Below are 24,656 nucleotides of genomic sequence, written 5' to 3'. Positions count from 1 at the left end.
TAGCCGGTCCGGTGTTTGATTCTTTCAGTCCAGCTTTCCAACATAGCTTCGGTGATGGTGTTAGCCGGGCCTACCGGAACTCCTGGTCCGAGATCGGGGATGATGGAATGGATATATCAGCTGATTTGATGAGCAAAGTCGATTCTTCTTCTGGGGGTCGTGATATTATTCTTCAAATTGTTGAAGAGAAAAGTTTCTCAATTTATGGGCGAGTATTTTGTGAGTGAAATCATGAGGTCGTACACTTGCCGAGTGTAGCGTTGATTCGGCATGTGTCCTAAGATTTACCGCTGGATGAGGTCCTAGAAAATTTTAAAATGAGGGGCTAGATCATCTTTCAGACCATGGCATTCAACCGGATGGGTAGTCTCGGAGAAAATGAGTGAGTATCGCTCATTTGCTCGAACGAAAGGAGTAGGGAAGTCCGAAAATCCTTCGGATGGAAGATCGAAGAAATCCACGAAGGACTCTTCAGTGAGTCGGTAGAGGTCATAGTCGATGTAAGTAGTAATGATGTCATCACTTCTCACCTATGCATTGTTGAAAAACTCGGTTACCTCCGCCTCGAGGATAGAGTCTGAGCCTTCAAGGAAGGCTTGCAAGTCGGATTCGACTAGTGGTCGGATAAGAACATCTTTGAATCTAGAGTTGAGAGTTGATTCAAAATCAATGATGATTGAGTTTCGAAGTTGGGCATTCATCTTGAGAGATTTGAAAGGAGACGAAGTTCACGATATTTAGAGAGGGGAAGATATGATCAAGTTATGATTTTCTTTAAGAGAGGATGAGTTCCTTATATAGTGGGGACGGTTACGAACCATTTAATGAGGATGTTTCCAAAATCTGACTATTTATGTATTGTCAATATTTTCATTAAATGTTTGGTGTCTTTTCAAGGGAATAATTTTGGGAAAGTACGATGTAGACTGACCAGCCTATCTGGACTAGTCACGTCTTTTGAGGAATGATCACATCTTTTCCCAATGTTGATTTGAAAATATTCGGTTTTGGGACGATTTTTCGGCTTGAGTATTTTCGGCAGCTTCTCCCTGAGAAGATGTCGGATATGTATATTTTTAGAAGTTTAAGGTTTTAATTCCTAATATTGAGCCGAAATGGGAAAGATATTTGTAATTAAAGATATGGTACCGAGCCGATAGTACAGCACAATTATCGGTTCGACGGTTGATTGGAGAGTGAACGAGAAGGAAACATCATTAATCCGTTAAACAAGAGAAGATTTAGTAAAAGGATGGCCCGACGGTTGGAGTCTCTTTGGCCTTGGCCTTATTCCATCTATCGATCTGTTCTTGAATCCTCTCCTTTGTTAGCAAATGGTTTGGGTGGAGAGTGATGCCCGAACCGTGATAGTTGTTGAAGTGGTTGAACAGGTCGCTCAGTTGCGGAGCGTAGCCGGTTTTCTTGGAGATGATCGACTCCTTCAAGTTGTCGAAGATGATCCTAGACCAGTTCACCCGAGTTCCTTCGGTGATGGCAGCCATCATCTCGAAGATAAGTTGGGTGTAGGATTGGAACTTTTCCCTTGTCATGATGGACTTACTCAGAATTTCTCTTAGAACTTGGTATTCATTGGACAATAGGCTCTTGGGTCCCCAGGTGTTAACCGAAGTCATGGAGTCGGAAAAATAGTGTCTCATCTCATTGATGAACACTAGAGAGTATGTGAGATCGGTAACTCTTTCAGTTGGCAGATCGCAAAAGGTTGCAAAATCTGTCAGACTAAATAGAAAGGATTTTCCATGAACTTGAGCAAAGATGATATCTCGGTGTATCACCCTTGCGGTTTCGAAGAACTCATTGACTACGGTGTAGTCAATGGCATAGCGGTTTTTCAGGAATTTCCTGAGACCGGTGCTTTTAAGAGCTCGAAAGATGCATTGGATTTTATTGTCCTCGGAATGGGCAACCGATTCGAAATCGGCTATAAGAACTTTCTTAGAAAGAGAGTAAGGCATTTTTCTTGATATTGTTGCTTAGAGAGATTTCTTGTGATGAATAGTGTTTTGAGATAGGATTAGATGTGCTGCTTAAACAGCCAGATGATGGTTAGCATGCTTATTGATATCATCTTGTAATTATGATAGAGTTAACTTGTTTAAGTGTACAATGGTTAGTTCCAGTAAAAAGTAATGATGGCAAAAGGTATCCATTATGGCTTAAAAATATGGAAGAAATGTTAGTCTTTCTCTTTTAGTGATAGACATGTGTCTTCACTTTGATTGAGGTATAGACTTTTTTATGTTTCATGGGTTTAATCATCAAGGCATGCATGAAAATAGTGGTCAGTTGTCCCAAGTTAGCCGAAAAAATTCACTTACCGAAATTATGATGCATCTTATTGGTTAGTTTTCCATGACTAGTTTTATTGAGATGGCTTATTCCGGTGTGAAGAAATGTCGAGCCAAGCCGACATTTGTTCAGTTTAGGGAACAAGCCGTCTGTTTTACTCAAGTCATTTGAACCGCCCGACTTATTTACATGTAATTTGGTAATGTGAATTTGCCAAACTTAACCGGAGACATCTTTCCGGTTAGCATCCATGAGTGTTTAATTTCCTATTGATGTATTTGAGCTGGTTTTCTAAATATTCCCCGAGTCATGGCTTGAGAAGCGTAAACTTCTCCCTGAGCTCATGCCCCGTTTATTCGTAAAGGTTTAGATTTTTGAAAACATGCAATAACGTTTAAGGTATAAGTTGTTTACTGTCAGCAAGTCCCAAAATGTTTCTGAAATAAGAGAACTTAGCTTCCTGTAGCGGCTTGGTGAAGATGTCAGCCACTTACTGTTCGGTTGAGACATATTCTATCCGGATAAGTTTTTGTTGAACATGTTCCCGAATGAAGTGATGTCTTATGTCGATGTGTTTTGTTCTTGAGTGTAACACCGGATTGTGTGTGATTGCTATAGTGCTGGTGTTATCACAGAATATCGGAGATTCTTCAGATATTACGCTGAAATCCTTTAGTTGCTGTTGGATCTAGAGGAGTTGTGCACAACAGCTTCCGGCTGCTACATACTCCTCCTCTGCGGTTGAGGTGACAACTAAGATTTGCTTTTTGCTATACCAAGAGACGAGCCGGTCTCTCAGAAACTGGCATGTCCCGCTGGTACTTTTTCGATCGATTTTGCAGCCTGCATAATCTGCATCAGAGTAGCTTATTAGATTAAAACTTTAGTCTTTTGGGTACCATAGTCCCACGTCTTGAGTTCCTTTCAGATATTTTAAAATCCTCTTAACCGTGGTATAGTGTGATTGTTTTGGATTGACTTGAAATCTTCCGCATACTCCGACCGCAAACAGGATGTCCGGTCGGTTGTCTGTTAGATAGAGTAGTGAGCCGATAATTCCTCGGTAGGCTGTTATGTCTACCCCTTGACCGTCCTCGTCTTTATCCAGTTTTACTAATGAGCTCATTGGGGTAGACGCTTCGGCACAAGTGTCCATTCCGAATTTCTTAAGCAGTTCTACTGTATATTTAGGCTAGCTGATGAACGTTCCAGTGTCAATTTGCCGAACCTGGAGACCTAGGAAGGAACTTAATTCCCCCATCATACTCATCTCAAATCTGTCAGTCATTAACTTTGAGAATCTGTTACATAACTTTGGATCGGTTGAACCGAAAATAATATCATCCACATAAATTTGAACGAATAAAATGTGTTCCTTTTTCTCAAATTTGAAGAGTGTTTTGTCAACCGCACCTATTGTAAAGTTGTGATCAAATAAGAATTTCGTTAAAGTATCGTACCAGGCTCTTGGATCCTGTTTTAAACCATAAAGAGCTTTGTCCAGCCGGTATACATGACTTATTAGTTCCGGATTTTTAAAGTCTGGGGGTTGTTCAACATACACTTCCTCACTTAGTTTACGTCATCTTCAGATTGTTTGTTATTTTTGAATGATCTTTGCGTTGGCCTTGTGATCTTCGATGTTCTGAGCCAGCCGGAATTGATCGGTTTAATACTCCTTGTCGGACATAAGTTTGAGCCGATCCGGCTTATCTTCAATATTTGCTTTGGCCGATTCTGTTTAGTCTGAGAGGATAGATCGGTTTTGACCGATTAGTGAGTTCAGTGGATCCGGTTGAAGTTGTTCCTGCAAATGCAATTAATAATTTTGATTAAGTTTTAAAGTCGAACGATTAAACCAGAAGAAAGTTTAACTTACTTAATTTTTCTAACAACTACTCTCGCTCAAACACGCTTAACTACGGAGTTGTGATGGGATCTGATGCATTAGTGCTGATATAATCGCACCCTAGTTTCTTTTCTATATATTGAACATAGTTTAAATTTTAAAGTATTTTGAAAATCTTACAAACTTTTTTCTTCTGCTCTTTTATTGTGAATTTATGTTAAGATATAAAACTTAGTGTAAATTAATCACATTTAATAAGAGTTTCTTTTTACTATATTGAATATAGTTTAGATTTTAAAGTATTTTGAGAATCACACTCGAAATTTCTCTTATTTTCTTTCTTTGTGAATTTATGTTAAGATACAAAACTGAGTCAAATTTCTAGTCATACTTATAGAAAGATTGATGCTCCCACACAAATTATTCAATAAAATCTTTAGTTCAAATAAAATCTTTAGCATACTCAAATTATTCAATCTCAATGCTAAGATTTTCAGTTGTGCATAAAACTTAAACTCACAAATTTTATTTTATTTTCAAAATAATCACTTCAATAAAAAAAAAGATAGAAAATTAAAAAAATACTAAATTGGATCAATAAACAAAATGGAAATCCTAGGTAGTGGCCTTCCATAATGATGCAACATTACATAAATGTTTTTCTTTTCTTTTTAAATGGAAATATAAGGTTGTTTGTTTTAAGCTCTTCCAATTTTAGCTAATTGGATCTTCCCACCTTATATAAATATTCCCTCTTTTTAAATGATCCATTAAACAGAGTAAAAACTGTTCGAGTAAAATCACAGTAAAAACTGTTCGAGTAAAATCACAGACATAACATTAAAAAAAATTAAATAAACAATTAATTGTTTCGAAGGTTAATTTTAAGAGGAACAATAAGCTCCACATGAATCCACGCTACAATAAAAAAAAAAGTTTACCTGCACATAAATCAAAGTTTTGCGGCGTATATATGTGGCACTAAAATATTTACCGGCATATAAATTAGTGCCAGTAAATATGAAGTCCACAAGGGTCTATACCGACCCATACATTTGTGGTAAGGGTAAGTATGTGCCAGTAAATATAACTTGTGTTGGTATAGGAATAATAAGGAGCCGATAAAAATATTTACCGACAAAAAACTTGTGCCAGTAAAAATAGTTATGTTCCGACAATTCCTTTAAGACATTTTTTTATTATCAATTTTACTGTTTTAATATATTATTGATATAAATGTATAAATATATTATACAAAATAAAAAATTATATATTTTAAATAAAAATATAAATTTCAATTATCAAAATATTGTATTATTCATACTTAAATTTTAACTTAACCGCAATTAGTATTGCAAAGAATTTGGTTCATCACGACGTAATTAAGCACGTTGAGATTGATCGTCATTTTATTTCTAAAAACGTCAATAAAGGGTCTATTTGACCCTTCTATGTTACGTCACGTGATCAGGTTACTGACATACTAACTAAAACTCTTCCCAAGTTAATTTTCGAATAACTATGTAACAAGTTAGACATTATAAATATCTAGCCCAACTTGAGGGAGTGTTGAACTTCCAAAACTGACATTACTTTCCCTCTTCTCATTAGAATTACTTCACATTTCCTGCACTCAACTTTTTTCCCAAAATCAACATTTTTTATATTTTCAATTCATTTCTTGTTGTAATTGTTTTACTTCTATCTTACTCAACTTACTTTAAATATCACATGTTTATTATGTAACAAAACACAAATAATACAACACTTTTCACTCTCAAGCTCAAGTTTCTACAAAAACAAATGGACTTTTTTGTCCATTTATGGAAAAAACTCAAATGGTCCAATATTTTTTTAGCTTACCAACACATATTATGTGTCGGTATTTATGTGCCGGAAAGGGCATAAATTGGTATAGTGCCATAGATTTTCCTGAACTAATTTTGGACATCGTCTCGTGAATAACTTTTAACGATCTACTTTAATTGTTAAATGTTTTATGATTTCTTTACAACCAGATACTCCGCCAGAAAATAATAGTGATATAAATCCATCTTTAAATTTTCGCTTTTTTAGTCACCCTGATCCATGCCTCCTAATAGTCAATGACATTGTCCGGCATAACCCATTAGATTCTAGTCAAATTTCGTAAGAGACTCCACGTATTTTCAACAACGTGACAATGTGAAAACAGATGAGAAATCATATTAACCTCTTTATAACACATACGACAATGACTCACTATAATAATGCATTTTCCCATACATCAATCATTAGTGAGAATTTCGTCGTGAATAAAACTTCAACAACAAAAAAAGATTTTAGTAGGCATCTTAGACTCCCATAAATTTTTTCATTAAAGATCAATTGAGATGACCTTACTAAACAAAGTATAACAATATCCTACATAAAAGTTATTCAGATCACGACACCGCATAAAATATCGAGAAGATGGGTTTAACCCTTTTTTCTTAGCCTTGGACATGCTTTCCTCACTATTCAATCTTCTTATATATCTAATATGGTTAGAAAAACTACAAGATAGAATGTCAAACATATCTTTTACCGAAACATCTTTACAAATGAAAATAGAAGCAAGCTCGATGAAAACATTCGCCAAGCATTTACCAACATAACAAGTATCGACCCAAAAACTAATAGAGCGTTCAACACCAACAATAAAATTCGAATTCTCTCAAAAAAATTATCCACATGGCATATATACTGATAGGATCGGTGTAATCAATAGAGACGGGGGTATAACTATTGATGACTACTTCTAGAAAACGGTTTGATAGAAATCATGTTAGGGATTAATATCACTTTTTATTCTTCACAAACCCTTGCAAACTCTTGAAGCGATTAGTGCGGAACTGTTTGCTTAGGTTTGAAGTTATGAACTAATGAGAGAAGGAAAGATAGAATGTAAATGACACAGCAAGTTGTTTATGGATGTTCGGAGCAAAACCCTCCTACGTCACCCCTTCTTCCAACAATCGAAAGGATTCACTGTACTTCTTTGAATCAAATACAGTTTACTTGCTAGCTAACTGTTGAACAGAACAGGCTCTGTTCCACTTACAATATGATTAAGAGTACTTCTCAGCTAGACATATTTTGATTCTCTCTCTTGAACTTGAAGATGATGTACAAATTAGCAAATGAGTGAGCAAGCAATCAGCAATTCGTGAGACAGTAAGTCAGGCAGTTCGTCCGTTGTCCTTTGACATAAATATATATAAAAAAGACACCAACAGTCGAATCTTCTGGATGGACACGTGGAAAGCGCCCATTGGAAAGCCTCCATAGTACAAGAGTACAGCAGGCTCAGTGCACCAGGATTGTGGCCATACAAAAATGGTAGTGCGCCAAACATTTTTTTGTTATTGTCCTACATAGAAAAGGTAGTGTGAAGAATGTTTACTTACGTGGCATTCATTCATTTGTTCAAATAACTGGCGTACTGGACTATACGGATGAGTGGAGCAGAAGTAGCGTACAGCTAGTTGGTCGTGGGTAGACGTATGCTAACTTTAAACAGCTGTTGAAGCAAGGCATTAGACGTGCTCCATTAGACTGCCAAGTCTAATAAGAGTTAGACGTCAACGTCTAATAGAAAAATCTATTAGACCACCAAGTCTAATGGAGTTAGACTGCACGTCTAACTACGTATCTGTTAGACTACACGTCTAACTACGTATCTGTTAGACTGCACGTCTAACTACGCATCTGTTAGATTGCACGTCTAACTTTCAACACGTCTAAATAAACTGTTTCAGTTCGCGTCTAAGTTAGTCATATCTTGTTGCTCATGCATAAACACAGTTTAGACGGCTTAACTTCATTTTATTGAAGTTTTACACATATTCATTATCAAAATAATGTTAGTCAAACTAATTTGACCCAACATATATCACCCCAAATGTTGTATCACACGGGTCTATAAGCCTCTTGGTGAACTAACTAAACTTATTTTTATCATATTTATATTTAATAAATTAAGTCCAAGTACACTCTTGTTCATACAATTCTACTCCATTATTTGGATAATAAGATTTGATTGAAAACTACAAGATTCGTGGATACTCATCCACTAGACTATTTTATTAATCTAACTTTACTAACTCACTAAATAAATAAAAAATTCTAAAAAATGTACCCATAATTCTCTTTATCTTCATGATGATACACTAAAAAACATATATAACCTCGTAAAAATATTCTAACATGCGAAATGTTTTCTATTATAATTTAATGCTTAAATAAAATTTAAATCAAAGTTATAACAAATACTTTGGTAAACTGCTTTTTATATAGAATATTTTCTATAGTCATGATTTTACTAAAAAAATATTATAATTTGAAAGGATTTTGTTCATATAGTATAAGATTGTATATTTGATCAATTTAAAATTATTTTTTTATATAATGATCTTGATTTGACAAAAAAAAAACATTTTTTTATATCATATTTTTTTATTACTTGTGCTTTTTGAATTAATTTGTTATATTTTGTAGGTTAAATTGTTATCTAAATACTTTTTAAATTATTGTGATTTTTAATAGAAGAATTAATTATCATTAAATTAAATAAAGAGTTGATTATATAACATTAAATTATAAATGATAGAAAATAATATAAAAAAAATTAAATGAACTAAATGAAATTTTAAAGGCTAAATAATACAAATTTAATAAGATTAAAATTATAATAAAAATAATTTATCTTTCTTTATGTTAATTTAAGGAGAAAAAATAAAACAAATCAATTAAGCGGTGTCGAAATGATTTTTACTCAAAATTATGAGTGATAGTGAAATTTATCTTTTATGAAAGTTGATAAATAACGCCATAAAAAGTTCTGTCAAGTGATAACTAGATATATACCAATATGATCAAAATAACGAGAAACACATATAAATCATTAAAAGATAAGTGTGAAAGGGTCATCAATGAAAATTGAATCTAAAAACTATTTAATAGAAAAATAAAATAAGAACTTGAGATTCGACGACATCTTATTTGATGTAATGAAAGAAGTGAACATAGATTCAAGAAATGGTCACCAACAAGTGTATACAACCCAATAAAGATTTAGAATATTATTCTGGTTACAAAAATCCGAGAAGACAAATTCATTATAATTACTTGCACCGAACAAAACACAACATACATCCATTCAAATCTAAGTGATGGAAAAAAAACACACTTTAATACTTAAAAGTCACCGAAAAGGCCATGAGCAATATAACTTTTAAAACTTTTATAATTATTTTTCTAAAGAGAGAAAAGAAAAAAATCAAAACTTATTTAAATTTAGTTTTATTGTGATTTTTTTAAACATATTTTTTTTATATAATCTAGATCATGTAATAACAAATGGGATTAATTTATAAGTAACCACGAATGAGTTTATATTTTTTTCCCATATTTAAATCTTTATAATTTATTATATACTCCATTTCAGCGTTTGTTTTTAATTCAGGTTTAGTTTGGGAAATGATTAACTAGTCTTTTTATAAATTTTATTTTATTTTTTTAGAAAACAATTAAAATCATTTCATTAAAATTTCAAAAAAGGGAGGGTCAATAATCAAAGCAGACAAATTTTAGCTATTATTAAATGATGCAAATCAAACGACCCTAGAGAACCTGATTAGTAGCAATCAAACATACATGAAACAGAGATTAAAATTGTATCAAATTTTAATTATCCCAGTCAGGATTTTTATTTTCATACCAACTTGATATTTCAACATGTTGTCTTCCTTTTTCCCTTGTCATTCCTCTTCCCATTCCCCTTCCTCATGAAATGAAAGAGGGATAAATTGGAGAGGTTGATGAATAATGCATATTCTTATTTTAATTTCTTTCTTTATATGAACTCGTTCTGATTTAATAGAAAAAATTATTATTCAGGATTTCCTGGTTTTTCACCTTGTTGTTCTCAACTTGAATTTCGAGATCATTGTCTTTATTTACTTCAACTTCAGTTTTGGAATTCTCAGCAACTTTGGATTCCTCTATATCAACCTTGGAATTCTCTTCTTCCTCTTGATTAACCTGAGTATCTTTCTCTCTATTTTCATCAACAACCACTTCAACTTGATTTGATTGAGAATCCTCAACTCTCTTCAACATGATTAGGTTTAGGTTCCACCTCCTTCTTCGTACTGCTTTTTTTCTTGTACAAAATTTTTTTTATCTTCTGTTCCATGTTCTTTAACTACATTTTTCTCTTTGAAAATAGGCACCTCTGTTTCATTTTCCTACATCTTTACTTTCTGGCCTTTATGAATTTTTTGATCTCCTTCCTTAGGCAAATCATATTTTGGACTTTCATGTTGAAAGGTATTGCAGAAAGAGTATTTGTCTGCCCTCCACTCAAGTGATTTCCATGACAGTAGGTTTTCCTTTTCTGTCTACTACGGTCATACTTTTCAACAACGTGCTTCTAGGATGCACCTCAATGCTAATTCTAGCAAATGATATGTGCTATTTTCCTTTAGTAATTGGATCCATGTATAATGGTCTACCCAATAAACCTGCAAAATTACTAAGTGCTTCAGATTTGTACATATGTACATGTATATTCCAATAGCTTGAACCATATCTGTGCAGTTTCTTTTGGCTTACTCAATAGGTTCAAGTCTTTAGACCATTTTTCCAATTTCATACAGTTGGATCCTATATATGTATGCCCATTTTTTAGAATTTCCTCCAAATTAGATCCCTTCTTGAATTTAAGGAAATATAAATCATGGATATTTGCTGAAATCTTCTCCAGCCATTTTTCTTTCCATTGCTTCAACCGTGCATCTTTAGTAATTGGGAAGGATACTATGTTTTTCCCTATGTAGTTTCCCACAAATACAATATCTCATTCCTTTATATAGTTTTCCTCTACTTCAGTAGGCAATTTAAATTCAAATTGAGAATTCAATACCTCCACTTTTGTCAGTGTATTGCCCATGTAGATTTTCCTTTTATAGACATGATCTTCTGACTTTTTTGTATTGTTTTTCTTCCAGACTTCATTAGTTTTCCATGTCGAGGTGCTACTGATAGTATATGACTTAGATTTGGGAGCCTTCATTATCTCCTTCATTGTAGCAACTGACCATTGCATAATTTCTTCATATTCTTCTTTTTGCAGCAGATTCCAGTCTTGAAGATAGTGGATGTTGAGTTGAATTGTAATCTACTGTGTTTTATCCTTATTGATGACAATTTCTCCCGTTTTGGCATGCTTAAAAAGCTTTGTAATTTGATTCTTGAGCCCAACAAATTAGCTCTTTCATTATATCGTATCTTCCAAGCTCCTTCATTATCCCTCTATTTTCCTGCATTATTTTCAACAGGAATTTTCTCAGTAGAAGTTGGAGTAGATTGCTTACTTGTGTTGGTATCCTGTTGTTCTTTGATAACTCTTCAGCAATTCTTTCAATTCTTTTGACGGCTGCTTCCTTAATTTCTTCTAACACAAAATCCCTAACTTCTTTAGATTTATTACTTTTGTTCTTTCCTTTCCCCATGATGGCAGAAACAGAGAAAATAACAGAGTAATTGCAGGAAAACTAAGAAATGATCACAGATAAACCGTAATCGAGAGCAAATTTCAGCAATGTTTACAAATGCACAAGAAACCCTAAACTAGAGAAACTTAATGGCTCATTTATGATGCAAGACAATATTGTGTCGTCCGTGCAGATTGGGTCGTGCCACTTATGCCAATCGTGTCGCATGTGTGATCGCACTTCCTTTGATAAATGGTGATTTCGGTGCCGATTTGATGACTTTCGACTAGAGACAATATTGTATCACCTATGACGATCGTGTCGTATGTGCCTATCGTGCTGCTATGCTGATTGTTCTGTAATGTGTCGCCTGTGTTGATCGTTTTGTGATGTGTCGTCTGTGCCGATCGCGCTTCCTTAAAAATCTCCATAATTTTTTTCTCTCTTTCTAGGGTTTGCTTTTCATCAATTTTAATTTGAGTATTTTAAGTAATAATTTAATATGAGACTTTGGACTATAACTTAAGATAAATTGTCACTTAATTATCTTGATGGGAATGTCTTTGATTTAAAGACTCAGACATCTCCAACTTTAACTTTTAAATAAAGACCCCCTTGAGTTTTAAATGGGTAAGAGTTTCATGACAATCCGAATATAAAATATTTTTATTATCTTAAATTATACTAGTGAGTTATTAAAACATATAGTTACATAAAAGAATATAAAAATAAATTATAAAAATAATCAACAAGATCAACACAATTAAATGAGAATTTATATGTTAATAATATCACAAATTTGAAATAATTAAGACTTTAATAAAGAACGTCCAATATTATTATATTTTTTTTATAAGATAGATTTTAAAAGTCTATCACGATGAGTTGATAGAGTAGAAGAGAAGTGACGAGGGAGGGAAATTGGGAAGCGAATGAGAGAGGAGCTATGTGACATCTAGGGGTAGTCAAAAAATTCGATCCAAAAGATTTGATCCGTTGATCTTGCCGATCCAATCCGAAAAAATCCGAATCCGATATTTTTACTGGATTTCAAAATCAGGTAAAAATATTCGGATACCCGAAGTCAATCCGGTGAGTTTTAAAATTTAAAAATAACATATTTATAAAAATTACAAACCCTAAGGGCCTAAACAAAAAAAAATAGGACAATGAATTAAGTAGTTAGCCCGCAAACACACTTAACACTTAGGGTTAGATCCACCTCTTAATACCACTAGGCTAGTCTATTTTTAATATTTGTCTAAAATAATATTTTGATAATTTTAAACAAACAACATCCTTCAATTAAAATAATTCTCTATTTACCCAAACGAAAATATTATTAAATAATTAATTATCAAACAAATAAATTAGAAATATGAAAAAAAATCGGATCGGTTGGTATCAGATTGGCAGATCCGATTTCGGGTGTTTTCGAATCGGATAGTGGTCAGATACAGATCACAAATTTCATTAAAAATAGAGGTGGATATCTGATCCAAAAAACGGATCGAATCGATAGGTTTGTCCACCCATAGTGGCATCAGATTATTGACCTGAAAGAGTGTGAGGAGAAAGAGAAAAGATATATATTTTTATATTATTTTCAGTTAATAAGATTGCACCACATCATTCTCTCTTTTAAATTTTCTCTCTATCATTTTTTAAAGTAGAATAAGACGAACAAATCAATTAAAATATTGTCGAAAATTACATATTATTAAAATTAACAAGAATTTAACATAAGCGTATATACGGTAACCTGCTAAGTTGACTAAAGTGGTAAAAATGGATAATAGTGATCAAAACTCACAAAATTAATTCAAACGTATTTCGTCTTAAATTGAAGTGAAAATAATGTTAGCTTCTTTTATGTAATAATGTTAGCTTATTTTAACATAAATGAATAAAATAAATTAAAAGCATATATAATACCGTAATATTTAGTAGACTGAGATTCTAATGACCTTAATTAATTCATCTATAAATTTCACATTTTATAATATCAAATCTATCTTTATATTATTTAATTATGGCAAGCACTTCTTTCCATTATGCCACAATGCTAATAATGTATTTCATGCTACAACTTTCAAGCTCTTCTAATACATTTTCCTCCAAATTAATAGGTTTTTCGACGGATCTCATCCACCGAGATTCACTGGAATCACCATTTTATCAAGAAAATCTCAACGATACAACCCGTATGGACGATGCAATCCGTCTCTCTGAGTTCGGATTGTCTCGTTTCAACTCTATCCTAGAATTCTCCAATAACAAGGCAAAGAGAACTAATGACATATATACGAGAATTACATCAACTTACTCATCTTACCTCATGGAGATTTCCATTGGCACGCCATCAGTCAAGCAGTTTGTGGTCCCCGACACCGCCTCGGAAGTCACATGGACCCAGTGCCTCCCATGTGTGAATTGTTACAAGCAAAATCAAATCATGTTTAATTCCCAAAACTCTTCTTCTTTTAAGGTATTACCATGTGGTTCGGATCAATGTAAGAATTTGGGGGGAAATCGTATTTGTAATGATTTCTCGGAATCAAAATGTAGATATAATATATCCTATGTTGGCAATACAAGCAGTTTGGGAGAACTAGCCTTGGAGACTTACACATTAGGTGGCACTTCCATCCCGAATTTGGTTTATGGGTGTGGGAATAACAATCGCATGAGTATTAAAGAAACCACCTCCGGTGTCTTTGGACTTGGAAGTGGGCCTCTATCATTCATTGGTCAGCTTGGCGAATCTTTCGGTAGAAAGTTCTCATACTGCCTAGTACAAAATGTAAGAAGAAAGTTCACCTTACGAAATGTAAGTAGCAAGCTCAACTTCGGCACTAAAGCAATCGTGTCTGGGCGTGGAGTGGTGTCCACCCCTTTGATCATCAAGCCTTCCTCACCATTATATTATCTCACATTGGAAGCAATCAGCGTAAACAAACTGATAATTCCGTTCACAAGAAGAGCTAGATCCATGGAAGATGGGGATGATATTATTAAAAAGGGTAACATCTTTATGGACTCAGGCATGCCGATGACTTTTTTGCCGAGGAATATGTACCAAACTTTGAAGGATGCACTTAAAAGGAGGATTCTTGGCGACATAATTATAAGGCCAGACTATCCTTGGATGCTTTGCTATAATAACACCAAGAAATTCATTGTTCCCTTTGTCACCTTCCATTTTGATGGTGGTGCTAACTTATCTTTACCGAGTACGAGCATTTTCAGTCAAGGAGACGGTTTTTCATTTCTGACGATGGCACCCTCTAATAAGGCGGCCATATTTGGAAACTTTTTGCAAATGAATTTCTTAATCGGCTATGATATTGATATTGGGAAAGTCTTTTTCAAACCAACTGATTGTTCGAGTTGGTGGAGGAGAACAGATAGTTCAGATCAGGAGTGGAGCGTGGCCCCATAAGATCAGTATTCAATTTTATTTTATTTTTTAATTACTGCATGTTTACGATGCAAAATAAAGCAAAGTAAAAAAGTTTGTTATATTACAAAGAATACAAGCTATGAACAATGGATTTACATAAAAAGAAATAAGAATTATTATATTTGAAATCTATATGATACATAATTTTATGAACAATTTTGTTAATTTTATTTTAGTATTATGTTTTAAAACTACCCACCTCTGAAATTCAAATCAAAATGATTTAAAATGGTATGTTATTCAATTTTTTATACAGTATATATATAATTCAAGAAAAAAAACCACCTTAAAAACTGCAACAAGATAAATGAAACTGTAATCTGCTTGACATTTGTGTGATCTAAGTGAATGAGTTCAACAATGTCTTTCTTTATTCAATGAATGAAAAATATAGAAAGATATAAAAAAAAAAGTAAATAAATCTGTGTATATAGAATTTGATGGCAGCATCACAAAGTGAGAACACAAAGTGGAGAGGCCAGACTTTCACTTCCCAAATTAATCTAAATTTTTGGAACTCAATTTTCCAAATTAAGCTACGTTATTATTATTTTTTAATGAATTAATTTTTCTTAATTTAATTGAAAGTGATATAAAATGAATAAATTAACAAATAATCAAATAATAAATCTACAAAATAAATATAAACAATTAATTACCTAAATAACAAATTTTAGAAATAATTTATAAAATTAAAATTCTCAATAGAAAAGATTCAACCATCACGCAATTGTTGACTATGTGAGTTCCAACCAACACGACGAGGGTTAAAATAGAGCAGCCGAACGAACCAAGAAAATGGTGTTAAAAAAATCTCAATTTAAATATTTTGAATGATAATTAAAATTATTCTTTTAAGAGAGTTCCTAAACAAATATATAGTAAGATCAAATCAAATAGCTAACTCATCATTGTGAATATGAAAAATAATTTAAAATCATAAAATTTTGTCTTGTTAAACGAAAATTCGAGATGAAAAATCTGATCCAGCTAAATAATATTTCGCAAAAAATATGTATTTTAAACTTTTGTTTTTAAAATAATAAAAAAAAATATCTAATTACTATTCAAACACTATTATTATTATTATTATTATTATTATTATTATTATTATTATATATATATATATATAACATTGAACATTTTTATTAATATTATAATAAATTTTTAAATACATTTTAAATTTAACTATTTATATATATTTATGTATTTAAATTCTTAATTTATCTTATAAAATACAATAAATATTCACGTAATCATTTTCATACATACTTATTCAATACTAATTAATTTAAAACATTCTAAATTAAAAAAAAAAAATATATATATATATATATATATATATATACATATATTATAATAATTTTGTTTGAAAATTATTGACAATATGATATTGGTAGTGAATACAATAAATTAATAATTAATAAAATTTATTACACTAATTTTATTTTAAAACTATTGGCAATATTGTTGAGGATATTCTTTGTTATATCTTGTATGACCTTTATTAACTTCATCTAGGGACCTCATTACTCCATTAACCCTAGTTTAACTTTTTATCATAATACTTTTCAAAATCAATGCAAAATAAAATAAAATTATATATATTAATCCCAAGAAACATATAAATATATTCTATCCGGTTTATTATTATTATTTTGATATTTTATTTATTTTCGACAATGTTGGATTAGTATGATAATCAATTGGAATGTACCAAGAATTAATTGTTTAATTTATTATAAATTCAATTTTAGAAAGTCGTTCTGTGAAAATTATATTGACCCAGAATGATTTAATATTGTATATTTTGGTATAAAAATTGAATGTCCATAATATTAATATTTAACATTGAGCTTTTATTAATATAATAACTTATTATTAAATTCATTCTACATTTAATTATATGTATATTTATATATTTAAATTATTATTTTATATAATAAATATTCACTTAATTATTTTTATAAATATTTGCCTAATATTAACTTATTTAAAACATTTTAAGAATTATAATTTAATAACCTAATAATTAATAAAAAATATTATAATAATTTTATTTTAAAATTATTGACAATATTATTGAGAATATTGTTGGTAAATACAATAATGTAATAATTAATAAAATTAATACATTAATCTTCTTTTAAAATTATTGGCAATATTGTTAGGATATTGTTAGATACGTCTTTTGTGACATTCTTCATTGCACCTTTTATAAAATTTTATAAATTATGGTTTTTCATGAGTTATTTAATTTTAAGAAGGATAACTCACAATATCATAATTTATGAAATATGAAGAATGTGATAACATAGCCATTAATATATTTAGAAAGTTGTCAATAATTTTCAAATAAGATAATTGAAATCAATTTTATTAATTATTTAATTATTGTAGTGTAATTGTTAATATCTTTTAAATCAATTAGTATTAAGTAAATATTTATGAAAATGGTTAAATAAATATTTATTATGTTATATAAAAATAATAATTTAAAGGTATAAATATATATATAAACACAATTAAATTTAAAATGTATTCAATAATAATTATAATATTTAAAAAAATATTAAATATAAAAAATAACTTAATATTAGGTTAATTTTGAACAAAAAATAAGTTTGGGAAGTTATCTTCCAAATACTTTTTGAGAGTATCATCTTTTTTCCTTTTTCTTTTTAATTATTTTTTGAATTTTTTATTTGACTTTATTTGACATTTCTATAGTCTAAATAATATATATTTTTTTTTAATTATTTCTAAACTAATATAGTTCATTATTTAAACTAAGTTTTTTTTATATTTAAACAACTATAAATTATTATTAAATATATCATTAATTTAATTATTTAAATTATATATATTTAAATTATTGTTTTATAAATTTAATTATTTTTTTGGGAAAACATAAATTTAATTATTTATATTTTGATTATTTATATTTTAATATATATATATATTTATTTGTAGATTTTAATTATTATTTTTTATAATTATTTGTAAAAGGTTAATGCATTATTATATAAATAGGAATATTTTAAATATAATAACATAAATATTATAAAAATACGATTGTTCAAAGTGTTCCTAAACATAGTTGAAACCCAAAGAGATTAAAAATTTGAGAAACAATTATGAAAACATAAGTAAAAAGTTCGATCTAACGCACAAATCTAACATAAGATCTAGGGTTAATGATGTTAGAGATACACAAAAAATCAATTAATTTATCGATGTCTTTCATCAGTTTTATAGAAAATACCATATTTATCGTCATAATAATAGCGTTTTGATCTAAATAAAATATAGATTAACGTTATATTTTATATTTTAAATACTCCACAATGCTATTATTATGACAATCAAGGATGCAAAAAACGGGATTAATCCGCGATTAATCCGCGATTAATCGGAAATCGGAAAAAACGTTTCGTTTTTTCTAAAAATCGGTCAACGGTCTGGTCAACGGTCAACCCGATTAAATTGGGTTTGACCCGATAGTTTAAGGGCTTATTTCAAAATAATCCCTTACTTGAAGGGCTTATTTCAAATCATCAATCTCTTGAAAACCCACTCTTTAGGTTACTCTACCATTTCACCGCAGCGTCTGCGACTCGCCGACTTTTTAGACTTTAGTTTATAACTTTATATGCTTTTGGACGATAATTTTAGTATCCAACGTGACTCTGTATGAATTTGGGTGTGTTTTTATAAATGAAATTTACTAATTTAGTATTATTCTTAAAAAAATAATGAGTTTAGGCTAAAAACGATTAATTCGATTAATTTCGATTAATCCCGATTAATCCAATTAATCATTAATCTGTGTGTGTCGATTAATGTCCGATTAACGATTACCAAGGATGCAAAAAACGAGATTAATCCGCGATTAATCCGCGATTAATCGGAAATCGAAAAAAAACGTTTCGTTTTTTCTAAAAATCGGTCAACAGTCTGGTCAACGGTCAACCCGATTAAATTGGGTTTGACCCGATAGTTTAAGGGCTTATTTCAAAATTATCCCTTACTTGAAGGGCTTATTTCAAATCATCAATCTCTTGAAAACCCACTCTTTAGGTTACTCTACCATTTCACCGCAGCGTCTGCGACTCGCCGACTTTTTAGACTTTAGTTTATAACTTTATATGATTTTGGACGATAATTTTAGTATCCAACGTGACTCTGTATGAATTTGGGTGTGTTTTTATGAATGAAATTTACTAATTTAGTATTATTCTTAAAAAATAATGAGCTTAGGCTAAAAATGATTAATTCGATTAATTTCGATTAATTCGATTAATTTCGATTAATCCCGATTAATCCAATTAATCATTAATCCATGTGTGTCGATTAATGTCCGATTACCGATTACTGCAACCTTGATGACAATAGAAGATGTCACTTTTGGAAAATCGGTAAAAGTGATCGGTAAACTCGTTGATTTTTATTTAACATCTCTCATTGTTAACTTTAGATTTAATGTTATGTTTATTCTTTGATGAAATTTTTTAATTAGATTTTAATTATGTTTCCCAAATAATTAATCTCAATGTGTTTCGACTGTGTTTAGTGATATTTTGAACACTCATATTTTTTTTAATGTTTAAACAATTGTCATTTATATAATAATTCATTAACCTTTTTACAAATAATTATAGAAAATTTTAATTCAAATGCTCTGTCCTTCACAGATGAATTGTCCATTCAAGGTTGGAGGAATGGGTAATATGATGTTTGGATATTTTCCTTTTCGGATTTTCTTGAATCTTGTTTGAGTATATCCTAAGCAAAAGTGGTCCAAATCGTTGAATGACCGAGAGAATGAAGGTATGCAGGTGGCATTTGGGCCTAGGCCCATACTAGGAAAATATCTCATTTTACACATCATTTTTATTGAGGGGAGACTAAATGTGCTAAAGTTGGGATCATTGAATGAGTCTTTACATTCTTAAAAGATTGGACATATCTCGAACCCATTTAGTTCGACCCTTGGGGTGTCAACTTGAGTTGATCCAATGAAAATAGTAGCGTTAGTTTCGCCGTTGACCATAATGACTTCATCGTTGGCTATGAATCTAAGAATTTGATGAACCATGGTGGTTAAAGCCTTAACTTATGTAGTCATGGTCTACTTGGATAATGCATTCTACTCAACCCATTATTTCACCTTCTGAACTATCAAAGTCTCTGACATATAAATCAGATGACATGACCATGTCTCTAGGAATTCCAATTTTCCCAAAAATTCTCCAAGAACATATGTTAATGGATGAACCTTTGTCGATGAGGGTCATCGAAATTGTTTTCCCTTCCATTTTGATAGAAATGTAAAGGGCCTTAGTACGATTCGTCTCTATTGTTTGTAGATCTTTTTCCTCAAAGTCGATCATGTTGTGTTGTGAACTCGTAGAAAATATTCTGACTATCTCTTTACTTAACTCATTTAGAACTTATCTCTTGTGTTCAGTTGAGTGCATCGGGTTTTTCCATATGAAAATATTAGTGTTTGTCTATTTAAGTTGTCTTAGAAGGTTATCTCTTGGATTTAAAGCTTTAGGTTCATTCTTCTTTCTTCTCCATGAGGGTGGTTCAAAGGTTGTTGGCATGTTATCCATTGTGGTTTTCATAAAATTTGGTTGAAAATTAATTCCACCACGAGTTACTGTAATTTCTTCCAAATCATTAATTTGGGTAGTTACTTTTGGCTCATCTTTAACCATCCATTTCGAGACCTTGTTTGAAATGTCTTTATACTTCTATTTAGGCCAAGGATCGATCATATTGATTTCTATCTCGACATTGTGGATTAGATCCAGCAATGCATCATCATTGAGCGTAGTCTCATCAATTGTGACCATGTTGACTTGATGATCCGATAAAGGATTCTTTTTATATCTAGTTTGGCGATGACATTTTGATCGATTAAGTCTTGAAGAGATGCTAAAGGGAACTACAATTATCAGTAGCATGACCTTTCATTTGGTGATAGTCACACCAAGCATCCTCGTATTTTCCCAAGAATGGTGGGTCAATTCTCAAGGTTAGAGGTTTCATCAAGTCTTTCTCTTGGAGAAGCTCCGTGACTTGGCTCAAGGGAATACCAAGATGCTCAAAAACTCTAGGTGGTATGGGTTCATCTAGAGTCATTGATTTGGGAATCACGGGCATATTTGTCTTGGCTTGTGAGGGTTTATTAAGGCGTGTCTTTGGAGGGGGGGCATTCTTTTCAAGAAGTTGTCACCTGGTGTACTTCAGTCTTTTCCTTCTTTTGAAATTGACTCATAGTTTGGTAAGTCTTGACTACTTTTTCCTCCTTTCTTTCTCGATCGCATCATCGAGATTGTTGCCTATTTTTAGTAGTTTCTTCGTGTTTTAGAAAGTCATGACGGTGAATCCTACAAAATAGCGATCATTGACACTTTCTAAAATTATGTAGATTTGTCGTTGTTCACTTGGGAAGGAGTCGATTTCTTCAACTACGATTTTCTACATTTCTATGAAAATCGAGAATTTCTCGTTTTTCCCTTGCTTAATATTTTTCAGCCTCTTTTTTTGTCATTCCAAGTTTAGGTGCATGTTAAAACATTCTATGAATGCAGCAACTAGTTCCACGATGGTCTACAAATATACTTCATTCTATTGATGATATTACGTAGAGCATCATCGAAATATTGGGGAAATAGATGAGGTATTGTGGGATCTTCAGGTCGTAATGGAGTCATGACAGACATATACATCTTGAAAAAGATGTATGTGTAAAAGATGTATGTGTCACTCTTGCCAATATATTTAGATATGGCAGGTAATTTAATACCTATTACAATAACTAATCTTTCGGCCATTTTTATGAAGTCCTTCTAGTCATAATGTTTGTCAATACCTATGCATTTGGCTATTTTGTCAAGCTGAGATGCTGAGCTTGCATCTCAACTTGCATAGCTCAAACTTGAGTCATTTGACATTTGTATTCGGTAGAAGGTGATTGATTAACCGTTAGGAGTAGTCTCCTCTATGGTCAATGGGATTGACTTCGTCTTCATGAGTTCCATGTCGAGCCTCTATGTTTATGTTGAAAACCTCTTTCGAGTCTTCATAGTATAAGACTTCTTCTTGAGTTTGAGGACTTGGAGAATTGTGATTGATAGGGATAAACATGATTGGGATAGGCTAGGTAGGAATACGGAAAGATGAAGGAATATTTTGGGATGTGGATGACATTTGTTGATTAGCCAAAGAACTTGTGATTAGCGTGAGTTGTTCTGTCACATACGAGAGAGTTTCCTTCATTTCTTTAAATTCAGTCATCGAGACTATTTCCTATATCAAAGATTCTTCATCTATTTCGCGGTGTATGAAACGTCTAGTTATTCGATCTCTTCTTCTTGGGGCCATAACAACGGTTTACAATTGTAGACTACAATTAATGAAAATATGAGAGTTTGCATTTGTAACATAAGTACAATGTAATACATATGCTTGTAAATGAATCCTAGAAAATGAACATCTCTTTTCTGATCTTGTATAAGGAAAACATACGATTTATTATACAAAATAAGTCATTAGTTTGTTACATACACGCATCTCTCTTGATGGTATTTACCGAGAGATCTAGATATGAAAAGCAACAACAAAATTGTAGGTTTTTATGTCCTACTATAGCATGTTCCTACACTTGAATTTTCCTCTTCTTCATTCTTCTTGGGCCACTCATATTCCTCGATAATATCTGTTAGGTAATTTCTTTGTTCCTTTGGGATCGTCATCTTTGAGGCGTTGTGTCATTTCTCATGATAGCCGATGTAAGACTTGTGGTCTACAGGCCTATCTATGGCAATATCGCTTCCCGCATAAGGGGGCATGACATCATGACCAAATTATTTAAAGAGGTCGTGAGTGTAGTAAGAAGTGACTCATTCAAAACCCATGAGTGAAATCATTGGTTCGCCGTCCATCATGTAATCCATTTTCTTAATAAGGTACCATGGGAGAAATTCTCTAATGGAATTATTGTTTCGTATGAGAGGCTCAGGTATGGCTTTTCTCATCCTTCAATATTGAAGAGTAATACCCATGGAGTCACCAGGGACCGTTGGTGGGAGGCGTACGAGTTTATTGAGAAGACATATATAAAGTATTATAGGTGAGCCTCTTTTGATCATGGTGGGGATATAAATGATTCATTTAATCCCATCTGTGTTTTTTCTAAGATGAGACCTAAGGGGTCTTTGTTTCCTCTATGCATATGGTAAGATACTTTTAAGATTTTGGAGGATAGTTTGTTATCAATCAGGGTCAAGAAAAAATGAGCCAATAGTACAGTTACTGACATCATTGATGATCCCAAGGTTAGAGGAATTTCTCAATTTTTGACCTCCATTTTGGTCCATTTTTGGAAGTCAATTTTTGGAAGTCAATGGTAGTTTTCCTTATGATGCTTTCGGATGTTATTTTAGTATATATGTACTCTTGTTGTAGCATCTTTGTTAGTGACATTGATTCTACGAAGGGTTTGAGATGTAAAATATTTTTGTTTTCGATCATTAAGATAGCCCTAAATTCTTCTATGGTAGGGCACATATGTTTTCTTCCATGAATAAGGTTATAGATACATGGCTCCATCTTCTTTGCATTTACATCATGAAGTTCTTATTTATTTTTAAATTGATGAACCTCATGATAGGGGTTAGTCCAAAAATCTTATGATTCCACTCATTTCCATGAAAGTTGTCGATCCAAAGTTGGATCAAAGCGGTATCCTTTAGCATAGACATCGTCTACGATTGAGCATATAAAAAAATTCACAAAAATAATTTTTGAAAATAAGTCATACTCACAGATGTTCATTTGTCTATATATGCATACACATAATACATATATATTAGTCAAGTAATGGTTTAGCAACGAGGTTTAGTTGTTTGGGCACGTCAAACAACTAGCTTGGATTAAAGTATCTAAGATTTTGGTGTTAGGGTGAATCATAAGAGAGTTGCACTCGCTAATAGTGGAGGGGAGTTAACACCACCTTAAATCGAGAAGTATCAACTCAGTTGAGAATTTTCTCTTATTTCCACAATGTTTACGTCCTATTGGACGGCTCATTACCAAAGAGAAAGGTAGATACCATGCATTCTAGGTTCAACTCTCACAACATTGCTCGGTTTGTAACAAGTTGTCGTTCCTAATCAACAATCTTTGCACATAAATTTGTAGAAGTATTGAGTCCTATCGTATACTTCTTAAAGTAGTTAGTGTTGTATACTCTTTATAGGTTCAGACATTTATTTGGATAAAAGCATATACATCTTCCAAGTGATAGACCCTTTAGACGTGCCTATTAATTTGAAAACGTAATATAAATTTTTTTCAATAGCCATATTTCTATGCTTTTGAGTTAAACAATTTAATTCTTAGTAGAGTCTCTAGAAAGTTATAACCCCCAAAAATCTCTTGTCCCAGAGAAGCTCGAGGTTCGAGTAATTTCAACCTTGGTTTGCGTGTCGAGAATCTTTTTAAT

General features: G+C 31.8%; 1 protein-coding gene across 1 annotated transcript; it reads left to right on the top strand.

Annotated features, from left to right (window-relative positions):
* The first annotated feature begins 13,882 nt into the window (after positions 1 to 13,882).
* On the top strand, positions 13,883 to 15,118 carry LOC124939194 (aspartic proteinase CDR1-like). The gene has a single exon (XM_047479696.1). It carries the CDS (start codon positions 13,883 to 13,885, stop codon positions 15,116 to 15,118), a length of 1,236 nt encoding a protein of 411 aa, XP_047335652.1.
* Positions 15,119 to 24,656: the final 9,538 nt, after the last annotated feature.

The sequence above is a fragment of the Impatiens glandulifera genome, chromosome 5 (genome assembly GCF_907164915.1).
Source record: "Impatiens glandulifera chromosome 5, dImpGla2.1, whole genome shotgun sequence".
Classification (NCBI taxonomy): domain Eukaryota; kingdom Viridiplantae; phylum Streptophyta; class Magnoliopsida; order Ericales; family Balsaminaceae; genus Impatiens; species Impatiens glandulifera.
The sequence above is the reverse complement of the archived record's forward strand: the minus strand, read 5'-3'. Positions and strand labels throughout refer to the sequence as shown.

Bases quoted from the DNA above. Each gene is read 5' to 3' on its own strand.
- LOC124939194 (XM_047479696.1), top strand. From the start codon at position 13,883: ATGGACGATGCAATCCGTCTCTCTGAGTTCGGATTGTCTCGTTTCAAC.